This window comes from Notolepis coatsorum (assembly GCF_963971535.1).
Source record: "Notolepis coatsorum genome assembly, chromosome: 18".
NCBI classification, from domain to species: domain Eukaryota; kingdom Metazoa; phylum Chordata; class Actinopteri; order Aulopiformes; family Paralepididae; genus Notolepis; species Notolepis coatsorum.
This window is the reverse complement of record NC_140182.1, coordinates 36,216,060-36,228,507: the sequence shown is the minus strand read 5'-3', so window position 1 is coordinate 36,228,507 and position 12,448 is coordinate 36,216,060. Positions and strand designations below refer to the sequence as shown.

Genomic DNA, 12,448 nt, shown 5'->3' with positions numbered 1-12,448 from the left:
TGTTGCCAAAAAAGGAAATGTCTGACAGCTGGGGATTCCATTGTATTTCTAGTGAATAACAGCTGTAGTCAAATGTAAAAAACCAAGGTGAAATATTACAACCTACCATGTATTAAACACCAACATCTTTTGTAGAGTGGGTAAGAGAAGGATCACAAGTCTCTCCGTCAAGGCTTCAGATAAGAAACTTTAATTGAAATCGATCGATGCAACAGATTTTGCACAACTCATTGAAACAGAAAGGTAATACGAGTCACAGTTTTGCATTACCTACAACAAACAAATACCAATAGTTGTACAATTACACAAGTAGTGTAAAATAGCTCCTTGAAATAGTCAACTTCTATAAACATGTAATTATGAAATTTGACCCAAATAAAGTTATTTATCACTTTATTTTTGTTTTGCTTTTGTTTAAAATAACAATTATCCACCAAGTCACCATCGGACAACACAGGCTTATCCTGTCATGATGGCTTCTTCCGTTTGATTTCCAGCAGACTAGGCACACCTGTCTGTGCGTTACGCAAAACAGAATCGTCTCTTGTACCATTTTAATACAGGCCTGTATAACAATACCCCGCCCCCCCCCCCCTCCCATATGGGCCAGAGTAGCGTTTCCTCTACATTCCCTGAGCATGGAGGAGCACTACAGAACCACTACTAGAGAACACGTGGGGGGGTCAGTCTAATTCTCGCAACGCATAAGCAGGAATAAGGCCAATGTTTAGAATTAATACTCTTAAATCGTCCTTAAAGGATGAGGCCGGTGTTGTTTTACATTCTCTCTCATCATCACTGTAGCAAAATAACCTATAATGCATTTCTTCTACTCTCAACACTCTTCCTACTATCTCCTTTCCTCAGGATCACTCAGCCAGGAAGTCATCATGTTCCCCTTGTATGCTAAAATCATAAATACAGCTCTCAAACACATATATCCAGTTCTAAATAACATAATCTATTATCATGAGAAAACAGGGGCATTGTAGTTACATTTAGCTGACACTTTTATCCAAAGCGACTCACAAGTTTTGTACGACAAGTCAGCAGGAAGGGCACAACTATCAGCCGAGTAACAATGTTCATCAAAGTGTTGAGTGCTACAGTGTAGGTTAGTTTATTTGGACAAGTGCATGAACAAGGTTAGTTACGGTTATTTTCTTTTAAGTTAGTTAGTTCAGAAGGCAACAAGCTACAATGGCCATGTTCATGACTTTTAAAAATCTTTTTTTTAACTCTTTTGGAGTTCTATGACTTCTGGATATGAGCTATAATCTGGTGTTGGCTGGATGGATCATACTTGTAAAATAAGAGAAATGCTTTATAGGTTTTGGTTTTGGCTGTTGACAATGAGCAACAAATAAAATTACACCTTTAAGAACACTTTTACCACTACAAATGGAACTAGAACAAAAACGGGGGATTTATCTCAAACCCGCCCTCTTTTCTTGATCCTCCAATCACAAGCAAAAGTTGTTATTGGAGTATCAATAAAAGTGGGCAGGGTTCGAGGTGTCAATTTGGACAGAAGACTGAAATTGCGAACACCAACCACTGTTTAAAAAAAGATTAGACCAGAAACACTGGAGAATATTTTCTAAAAAAAAAATCAGTGCATTCAATATATCACAATATATGCAAATAAACGTACAAAATAAAGTTACAAAATACACATTTAAAAGAAAACCCACCATCGAACATCCAAATCCAGAAAGTTTCACACTCGACACGTCTGGCCTCTCCCTCCACTGTAAACATTTAAATGGCAAATATATATACAGTAGCCAATGAGCACTTTGAGGACGTCATGTTGACTAGTAGTGACAGCAAGCTTTTGAACTTTTCTTGAAACAATACCAAGACCATCTGCACAATAATATCACACTGAACATCACAGGACCATGGTAACAATTTAGCACTTCTCCAAAATAACACACTCGCACAATAAATATAAATTAATGTCGACCTTTGTCCTCTAGATCTTTTAAGGTTAATTCCTGCAGTGTTTTCCATATGTAGGACATTTTACGGCAGCCCACCACAATATCAACACAGGGTCCACCGCAAACACGTTTTCCTCAAATGACACAATAACACACGAACAATGTTTTTCCATCTTGCATGCACACGGTCCTTTCCACTGTGTATCTGGCACTAACACAGATAGATATTAGACAGATATATCAGTTAGCCAATATTAACCGTTGACCAGAATGTCATTATTGGTACCGATAATAAAGCACAGATACAATTCCTTACAATAGCGAAATACATGTTTAAGCATGTTTAAAGTGTTCTATGTTTTTATTCTGATAGAATATGCACATATTTCTCTATTTTAGTGTTAAAGACAAGTTATTGTATTCTTCTTATTTAAAGCACAAGGCCATAAAGTAGCTTTATGCGAGATGCACATATTTATCTATTTTAGTGTTAAAGACAAGTTATTGTATTCTTATTTAAAGCACAAGGCCATAAAGTAGCTTTATGCGAGACAAGATTTATTTTATTTTCTTGAGCTTATAGGAATTAAGTTGTGTTAAAAATGCCTTTAACCTTCAATTTAACCTTTACTGATCCTTTCCAAATTATATCATAAGGGATATTTAAAATCAAATGTCTATTATTCATGCCATCTTAAAAAAGGGTATCGGCAAATATAATCGGTTATCTGACGTTTAAGCTCCCAAATATCAAAACCAATATGGAGCAAAAAATCCCTTATCGGTCTAGTAGCCCTACTAAGTACCTGTTGTGAAGCCTGGTGTTAAAGAAGGTCTTCTCTAGAACCAAAGAACCTGTTGTGAAACCTGGTTTTAAAGAAGGTTTCCTCTAGAACCAAAGAACCTGTTGTGAAGCCTGGTTTTAAAGAAGGTCTCCTCTAGAACCAAAGAACCTTGTGAAGCCTGGTTTTAAAGAAGTTTCCTCTAGAACCAAAGAACCTGTTGTGAAGCCTGGTTTTAAAGAAGGTTTCCTCTAGAACCAAAGAACCTGTTGTGAAGCCTGGTTTTAAAGAAGGTCTCCTCTAGAACCAAAGAACCTGTTGTGAAGCCTGTTACAGAGCACAGCAGTCAACTGTTTCTAAAGGTCTCCTCTAGAACCAAAGAACCTGTTGTGAAGCCTGTTACAGAGCACAGCAGTCAACTGTTTCTAAAGGTCTCCTCTAGAACCAAAGAACCTGTTGTGAAGCCTGTTACAGAGCACAGCAGTCAACTGTTTCTAAAGGTCTCCTCTAGAACCAAATAACCTGTTGTGAAGCCTGGCTTTAAAGGTCTCCTCTAGAACCAAAGAACCTGTTGTGAAGCCTGGTTTTAAAGAAGGTCTCCTCTAGAACCAAAGAACCTGTTGTGAAGCCCGTCTCAGAGCACAGCAGTGTCAACTGTTTTTGAAAAAGGTCTCCTCTAGAAGCTCAGTGAACTTCTCCTTCATCTGCAGACGGAAGCCGCTGTACCACTCCAGTAGCCTCCTCCTCCTGCCCACCCTCTGCTCCTGGCTCATCCCCCTCTCCTTCTCCAGTATGGCGGGAAGCTCCTTCCAGTCTTTGAGGAAGATGAAGGGCGCCCCGGCGGCTTTGAGCAGACGCAGCGGGGAGCCGGAGCTGGCAGCGCAGGCCCCGGGGGTCTGGACGTCCTCCACCACGGGGACGGAGCCGAAGGAGCAGGCCTCGTAGATCCGGTAACATTCCGCGTTGACGCCCACGGGACAGAGAGTGAGCTCGCTCTGGGCGAGAGCCATCTGGTAGCGTCTCAGACTGTCTGATGTCTCCTGAGGAAGCCACCTGAGACACAAAAGGACATGACCGAAGACAAATGTTTAACGACTATTTAACGATATTAATTCAAGCAGGTAATTTAGTGTCTACACGGTCCTCCTTCTGTCTGGCCGACAAAAGATTGAAAATCTCAAGACTGTGTAGCTTTATGAAGATAATGAACTTCTGTATTTACAATGTTGTGTTCTTCTCATACCCAAAAGCACTAAAAAGCCTTAAAGGAACACACCAACATGGGAAATGTGCTTACCCTTTTAGATAGATACTAATTTCCTATGACATGTTCAGTAGAAAGCTACTACAGTATTAATGTCAGGGTTTCCGTTGTCCGGTAATTACCGGTTTTTGACCGGCAAAATCTGTTGAAGTCCGACATATTTAATCTCTCCGGTCATAATGTCTGGTGAAAATAATTCCCTCTAAGCACAATTTGATTATTTGAATTGTATTAAAATAGGCTAAAATTAAATAGCCTATGCGATGAACGAAACAATCATTACATTTGTTTCATTGTTGCTTCACCAATAATGACAACGATGCGTCAGCGGGAGCTTGGTGCTGGATTTTTGCGAGAGCATGCAGCTGCAGAGCCGCAGAACCCACAGAGCTGTGCCCGCACAGTGTAATACTCCAATTCAGCCATTGGCAATTCAGCTGTTGGGTGGGGGGCGCTGCTGAGCGGTCCCCAGACCGGACCTGAAAACACAGCTGGCTCTGCAGCTGCATGCTCTCGCAAATCCAGCACCAAGTCGTTGGGAGGTGGAGATAGTCATCACGCAAACCCACGATAATGTTGCCGTCTCTCTCTGCCAAATTTCTCAGTTCTTCGCTTGATATAATTCATACAAATGTCCAATATAACGGAATTCGTTAGCTCATAAAAATGTGATTATAACAGACTGCTGTTTATTAATGTCGGGCAGACTGCCCACCGACACCTCAAGTCGGCAGCAGCACGAAGTCTCAAGGGACTTATTTTATTTGGAATATATTAATGACTGTATATACGCAAAAGTAGCCTAGTTTTAAGTTAAAATATTATAAATCTACATGCCTTGAGGATGTCATTCTTTATATAGCCTGCCTATCAATTGTTTTTAAGCTCAATAAACTCTGACCGGAATTGATCCCATTTGTCCGGTAGATTGAAATCTACCGGGAGACCGGCAACAATTTTTTCTAACGGAAACCCTGATTAATGTACTCTTTTTAAAAGGTGCACTCAGTTGAGATGTTTTGATGGTTTGGAAGGTGGACCGCGTGGACTCAACAATGTAGAAATACAGATGAAGGAGCAGGTAATTTAGTGTCCACACGGTCCTCCTTCTGTCTGGCCGGCAAAAGATTGAAAATCTCAAAGACTGTGCAGCTTCAAAGAAAAGTAAAAAAGAACACCAGGTACTTTATCCCTGTAAGGAAATGGTACAACAATAACATTAAAGCTGCACTACGTAAGAGTGGCACCATGTGGCCACGAGTTAACTGCAGATTGTTTAAACATGGAGAATAAGAGGGAAAAAAGGCATTTCTTCAACTTTGAGCAGAGTACCGTTTACATTTATGCTGTTCACATTTTATGCTCTAGAAATTAGACTGTAGCCTTTTAGGGATGTCGCAGCACTGGTTGCACCGACCAGAAGAGCTAATTTTCACTGTATTTCATGCATCAGGTTTTCTCTTGTTCAGCTCGATTTAACCCAACTCATGTAAATAGCTTATTCCATGAAAAAGTGACAACATCGCAGGTTTAAATATTCTTTGCAGGTCAGACTTTAACACTGACTGTATGACTACAGTACTTACTTCTCCCTGGCATTAGTGACGCACTCTTTCTGCAGGCCAGCTTGATTCAGGACCTGCATGAGCGTTTCCCTGGAGGAGTTTTTGTACACGGTCCCTAGGAAGTTGCAGAGGTACGGCCTGTTAGCGGTGACCATCTGGATGCTGGGCCTGATCAAAGGGAACTGCCTGTATCTGCATGGAGACAAGCATACAGACAGTTTAAATAGACTGTATAAATACACTGCATGAATGGACTGCATTTATATAGCGCTTTTATCCAAAGCCCATTGCAACTTAAGCCTCACATTCACCCAATCACTCACACATTGACGGAGGGGGCAACCGTGCAAGGTTCCAACCTGCTCATCGGGAGCAGTTAGGGGTTAGGTGTCTTGCTCAAGGACACTTCGACACGCTGCTGGGAGGAGCCAGAATCAAAACGGGAACATTCCCATTACCATGCGACCGCACTACCTCCTGAGCCACTGTTGCCCGGTTTTAATTTACAGCATGTAACTCATTAAAGTATTATTGTGAAATCCACAGCCTTGGTTGACGTGCGCATGCGCTTTTCCGTAAGAAAACAGCGGAGATGAATTTGTTTGGTTTACAGAAAAGGGTATTTATTGTCATTTACTTGAAGCTTTGTTTAGTGTGGATGGGTTCTTACCATATAATATTATGACGTGGAGGTGTGCTGGCTTATTCCCGTTGCATGGTGTCCTGGTTTCCAATTTCTAAAGTTTCCAAATCCGTAGCGCTTGCGACGGTCAAAAACCGTCTGGGCCTTGCATTTCAGTGTTGTGTTTTTACTAGCGCACCAGTCCCATTGATGTGTGTTGACACGCTGAGGTGCTGTAATCACCTGTTCAAAATGGGCTGGACCAGACACGCCTCCACGTTGTCGAAGCAACATGCATCCAAATAATAACAAATAAAATATGTTATCAATCAAGTTAATTTCCAATAGTTTTCCAAACAATATTGCTTCATATATTTAACTAAATAAATAATAAGGACTGAATCTGGCTCCAACAATTATCACGTACTAAGAGGTTATATTTGTGAGACTGTTATTGTTATTATTATGAAAATAATGAACTTTTTTATTTACAATGTTGTGTTCTCATACCCAAAAGCACTAAAAAGCCTTAAAGGAACACACCAACGTGGGAAATGCGCTTACCCTTTTAGATAGATAAAAATGTCCTCTTTGTGCCTTCAGTAGAAAGCTATCTGGCTGCAAGCTAGCCTAGCTTAGCACAAATGAATGGAATACGGATACAGACCAGTTAGCCTGGCTGTTTGCCAAAATTACCTCTCCTGGAGTTATATGCTAGGCTAGTGGTCCGTATCCGCTTCCATTAATTTGTGCTAAGCGAGGCTAGCTTGCAGCTGGATAGCTTTCTACTGAACATACAGAGATGAAATTGGTACCCATCTTCTTGTCTGAATCTGGAGAAGATGGTAAACGAAGGTAAAATAATAGCAGGGCTGTCCCGGTTACCATGTTGAGCTTCGAAGCTTCACTAGTAATTATCATCAAATAATCGAAAGAGTAAATTTGGAGGGGAAACGAGAGCTGTGGGGGATACAGGATTTGTGCGTATGATATTGTTGTCCGAGAACGGATTCTTAAAATTAATGTTGGATTATTATTTATTATGCAGGCATATTTTGGAGGGGTAAAAAATATAAATAAACATTACCAAAAAAATGAGGCATTGGATTCGTGATTTGACATTACCATAATAATTCATTTTTTTTTACGGTATATAGCGCTTTTCAAGAACCCAAAGAAGCTGAAGACCATGGCAGTTTGAAGCATTCAGGTGACTAGTGTTGTCAAAAATATCGATTTTTCGATACATATCGATTCTGAATATTTAAAACAGTTTCAATACTAATTTCCCGCAATATCGATACTTTCTGCACTGTCGATATAAAAATTTTTTTTCTTTTTCCCAAGGGTCACATTTTATTTTACAAAAAGTGATGTTTGGTGAAAGTTAGATTTGCACTTTATTAATCCCAATAGGGAAATTCATTCTTGTTTGATGATCAAGAGGCACCTTTTATTTGTTTTAAGTGAAGTTTGGTGAAAAAGCAAGTTATTGCACTATTAATCCCAATAGGGACATTCATCTTTGTTTGATCAAGAGTAACCTTTTATATATATATTATTATTTTTTTTTTTAAATGAAGATTGGTGAAAGTTAGGTTTGCACTTCAATCCCAATAGGGAAATTCATCTTGGTTTGATATTTGTTTTGTATCAAATAAAAACAAAGGTTATTTGAATGATTTCTAGTTTTCAAGAGAAAAAAATCAATTAAAATCGATTAAAATCGTAAATCGGATTTTTTTTTAAATCAGAGATTTTATTTTTAGGCCATATCGCCCAGCCCTAAAACAAAGGGTTTTAAAAGTGTTATATTTCTCTTCTCTTATAATACCAGAGAGAAGGTGAGGAGAATCGACCAGCAACAAAAGCTAAAAAAAATTAATAAAGACATTTACATTTTAATATTAAAATATTTTCCCTGTGGTATCGAAAATGGTATCGAATATCGATACTTTTCAAGGTATCGTATCAAAGTTAGAAATTCCAGTATCGTGACAGTCACCATGCTTCTCTCTCTCTCTCTCTCTCTCTCTCTCTCTCTCTCTCTCTCTCTCTCTCTCTCTCTCTCTCATAAACACACACACAAACAAAAAAATGTATCCGCCCTACGTGGCGACTCCGAGCGGCCACTGGAACACGTCCTTGTCGTTGACCCAGGGGCTGTCGTACACCAGGAACAGCAGGTCCACGAAGCCGCCGTGCCTCCGCAGGTACGGGCTGATCCAGTCGTTGGTGCAGTGCTCGTTGCCCAGCAGCACCACAGCCACGTGGGCCACCGTCTGGGCCTGCACCAGGGCGTGCACGTGCTCCAGCCACCGCGTGGAGTACCAGATCTTCTGCTGCTCGCGGCCGTTCAGGACCAGGACCAGGCTGTTCATGTCCAGAGGGACGTGGCCCTGGACCACAGCAGGGCCCGTGTAGAAACTAGAGAGAGAGAGAGAGAGAGAGACACAGAGAGAGAGAGAGAGAGAGAGAGAGAGAGAGAGAGAGAGAGAGAGAGAGAGAGAGAGAGAGAGAGAGAGAAAAGTGTGTCATGTAATTCAGTGGTTTTCTTATTCAAAGTAAAAGTTATGTTTCCATTGACATGGAAGCAGGAGCTACAGTATGACATGTCTCGGTTATAGCCATTTAAAATAAATACTAAATAACTAGAATAAATACTCAAATAAATACTGATCCTCATGATAAGACATACAAACGGAATAAAAATCCAGTAAAAACGAACATTCAATAAAAAAAACGAATTCATTCAATAGAAAACAAATCCATTAAATGTTTTTTTTTTTAAATCCATCTACCTCCTTCCTGTATGCCGACTCATCCCCTTTTGTGATGAGCCCCACCACTGCGGTGTCATCCGCAAACTTCACTATGAGATTGCTGTCATAGTGGGCTCTGCAGTCATGTGTGAGCAGGGTGTAAAGTAGTGGGCTATGGACACAGCCCTGGGGGGGAGCCAGTGTTGGGGATGATGGTGGAGGATACGGTGTTGTTGTACAGATTGGGGTCCGTTTGTCAGGAAGTCCAAAGTCCAGTTGCAGAGTGATGGGGGTAATCCGAGTGCTGACAGTTTGTTCACCAGTGTCTGTGGGATCATGATGGTATTGAAGGTGGAACTGAAGTCCAAAAACAGCACCCTCACATAGGAGTCCCTGTTCTCCAAGTGTGTGAGGGACTGATGTGTCACGGCGTTGATAGCGTCAGCTGTGGAGCGGTCTGGCCTGTAGGCATACTGGTGGGGGTCAGCTGTTATGTCAATGGCCTTTTTTATGCTCCTCATAACCAGCCTCAACATTTCATCACAATTGGTCGATATAGTCATTGAGACAAGACACTGTGGAGGCCTTTGGTACCGGGACGATGGTAGATGTCTTGAGGCCTGTTGGAACGGTGGCCTGGGACAGTGAGGTGTTAAAAATGTCTGGACCACTGAGAGCTGGTGAGCACAGTTCTTCAGGACCCTACCCGGGACCCCATCAGGGCCTGCAGTTTTGCGGGTGTTTATTCTCTGCAGTGTTGTCCTTACCTCTGCGGCTGTATCACACTGTGTCACACCATTGTGTTTATTACAGACTACCAGGAGACAACATCATGCTACAGGATTCTGCTCTGCTTTTGCAGGGATACTTAGGTGGCAGCAGCACACGTGTGGTGGGTTTTGTGTCGGGATGAAGAGCTCGAAGACGAGACGACACAGCAACAAGGAGCAAAATAGGCTATATGGCTGTGTGGGCTGAGCCCATTCAGAGGCTCTATGCTAAGACATGGCACTGCTGGAACTCTTTAGGCAAGAAAGATACACGACTGAAATAAATGCTGTGAGCACCTGAAATGAATGCTACTACTCTGGGTGCACTGTGGAGTAGCGTTCATCTCAGGGCTCGTACAGACTGGCGCGGTGGCCCCACTGACTCTACATGGGTCACTGTGGAGTAGCGTTCATCTCAGGGCTCGTACAGACTGGCGCGGTGGCCCCACTGACTCTGCATGGTTCACTGTGGAGTAGCGTTCATCTCAGGGCTCGTACAGACTGGCGCGGTGGCCCCACTGACTCTGCATGGTGCACTGTGGAGTAGCGTTCATCTCAGGGCTCGTACAGACTGGCGCGGTGGCCCCACTGACTCTGCATGGTGCACTGTGGAGTAGCGTCCACCTCAGGGCTCGTACAGACTGGAGCGTGGCCCCACTAAAAACATAGGTTTTGTGGTTAACTAGCTGGAGTTGCAGGTATCCAGTGTTGAAGAACAGCATGGATTGTGCTGAGAAAAGGATTTGGAACCCTTTAATACACAGGGGGGGGGGGGACCTTGTGCTGAGGTTATTGATAATAGACGGTGGTTATGTCCGTTATTATTAGTGACATCTTACCTGAAATCGATCTTTCCAGACTGAAGCTCCCCCTCTCTCCATTGGGCTACTTTGTCACTTGGGTTGAGGGGCCCCTCTAGGACATGCTCCCAAAGGTAAAGTCCTGTAGAGAAACGAGGGGTGAATAATCATTTTGCCATCAATAGTAAAGATACTGATGATATGCTGTAATGTTATATTGTAACTGTAGGCTCCATAGCATCCTACACGACGATACAGTTTCATGTTTGGTCTTCCATGCTTTTATTAGTTTGGATGTGAAATGACACGATGCCTGTGATGAGGGTAGATTGCAGGTTGTCAGCTTTATTCTGAGGCCATTTCTATTGTGACCATAATTAACTAATCTTTTTATTTTTTGCATTTCACCCCATTTCAGGGTTCCACAAGTATGTGGACAGATTAAGATTAAATATACCAGCATGGAGAATTCTGTTATTAACTCTGTGCCTCCAGGAAGGAGGGTGTATTCTATTTCTAGTTGCACTTGTGACCTTCCCAAACCTGCCTAACTCATCAACAACAACACATGCATGTGCTCCCTCTCTTACCTAGTACATATATGCAAAGTGAACGACTTGCTCCGCACCAGGCATGCAAAAACACACAAAGGTTATGATGTTAAAGGGGCATTTCGCAGTGACATGTGAAAATCACATAAGACATGTCCTATGACTCAGAGTCAAGAGCTTGGCTGCATCACCCCTCGCGGAGACCTCTAGTGAACTGCAGTGTGTACACTATTGAAAAAAGGGGGGGGGGTGCAATGTGGCCTGAGCTCCCGAGACACAGAACACGTTATCGTATGTCCTCCACACAACAGAATGATAGGATTCAGGTAAAAAAAATCTGCAAAATACCCCTTTAAGTATGACGAAACCCGAACTCAGTAAGTAATGGGCTACATTTCATCAATGCAAAATCAAATGTAATGTAATGTTTTTGTTTTAATGACTTGGTCACCATTTTGGTTCCCACGTCTATCGTTGGCCTCCATGGACACCTGAACCCCCCCCCATGCGTCCTATAATGTGTATGGGACAATGTGTAAATTAACTAAGTTATCTTCTACTTCTGCTGACCTTTCTCCATTACCATACTATTAATTAAAACCCCAATGATGTATGGCATATACAGTAAATCGGTGATGTAAGTCACATCTCAGGTATGGGGGACCCTGATGTAAACAAGACGAAAGTCTTTCTCTGGTCTGTATCCCCTTAACAATTGTGTGTATTTAGCCGTACTGTATTGTACCCATTCTGCAATCTGTTAATAAAATGTTCTATCAATCAATCACTCACGAGACCGTGGCTCTCACCTATAGCAGCTTTACCCCAGATTTGAACCTTGTATCTCTTTGGCTTGTTCTTGTCGACGCGTCCGAGGTGCTGTCGGAAAGCATCCCTCTTCTTGTGCAGGGCGGCGACATAGTCGGCCTGCACACCCTCCCAGGGGTTCCACTCGCCATCTTCTAGGAATGGAGCAACAGCACCACCATCTTTGACACCACCTGTAAATATTGACAGAGCATCACTAACCCGCCCCAATTCACTTATAATAACCATATATACATCCATACTTTTACAAGTAACATATTTTAAACTGTAACAACATAATTGCAAGAATCCGGATAATGTATCTGGTCGGGGGGTGGGGGGCTAATTAACGCCGATAAGATTATATTTAGCAAGCCCACCTAAAGACCCACCTGTTTCTTTCTTCACCACTCTGTGGACCCGGGAGATGACTCTGGTGCCGAAGAACACGTTGTACGCAGCGTAGAGAGAAAACGCCACATACGCAAAAATGATCAAGAGGAATAGTTTTCTTTTTGGTATTTTCATTTTTCTTCGTTCTCACGTCACCATTGTTCAGCTTGACTGCAGGCCTGCGCG

The 12,448-nt window shown here is 42.2% G+C and overlaps 1 protein-coding gene across 1 annotated transcript; it reads right to left on the bottom strand.

The window, feature by feature from the left end:
- Nucleotides 1-234: 234 nt before the first annotated feature.
- Nucleotides 235-12,448, bottom strand: rxylt1 (ribitol xylosyltransferase 1). The gene is made up of 6 exons (XM_084334611.1): nt 12,262-12,448; nt 11,872-12,063; nt 10,551-10,653; nt 8,292-8,606; nt 5,579-5,749; nt 235-3,781 (listed from the first exon to the last, which is right to left on the bottom strand). The coding sequence occupies exons 1-6, from the start codon at nt 12,395-12,397 to the stop codon at nt 3,379-3,381; spliced, it is 1,320 nt and encodes a 439-aa protein (XP_084190737.1). The 5' UTR covers nt 12,398-12,448; the 3' UTR covers nt 235-3,378.

Excerpts from the sequence above, each read along its gene's own strand:
- rxylt1 (XM_084334611.1), bottom strand. The coding sequence starts at position 12,397 with ATGAAAATACCAAAAAGAAAACTATTCCTCTTGATCATTTTTGCGTAT. Across the intron at positions 8,607-10,550 it reads TCTGGAAAGATCGATTTCAG|TTTCTACACGGGCCCTGCTG; the intron begins GTAAGATGTCAC and ends CTCTCTCTCTAG. Across the intron at positions 5,750-8,291 it reads TGGCCGCTCGGAGTCGCCAC|ATACAGGCAGTTCCCTTTGA; the intron begins GTAGGGCGGATA and ends GTCTCCATGCAG.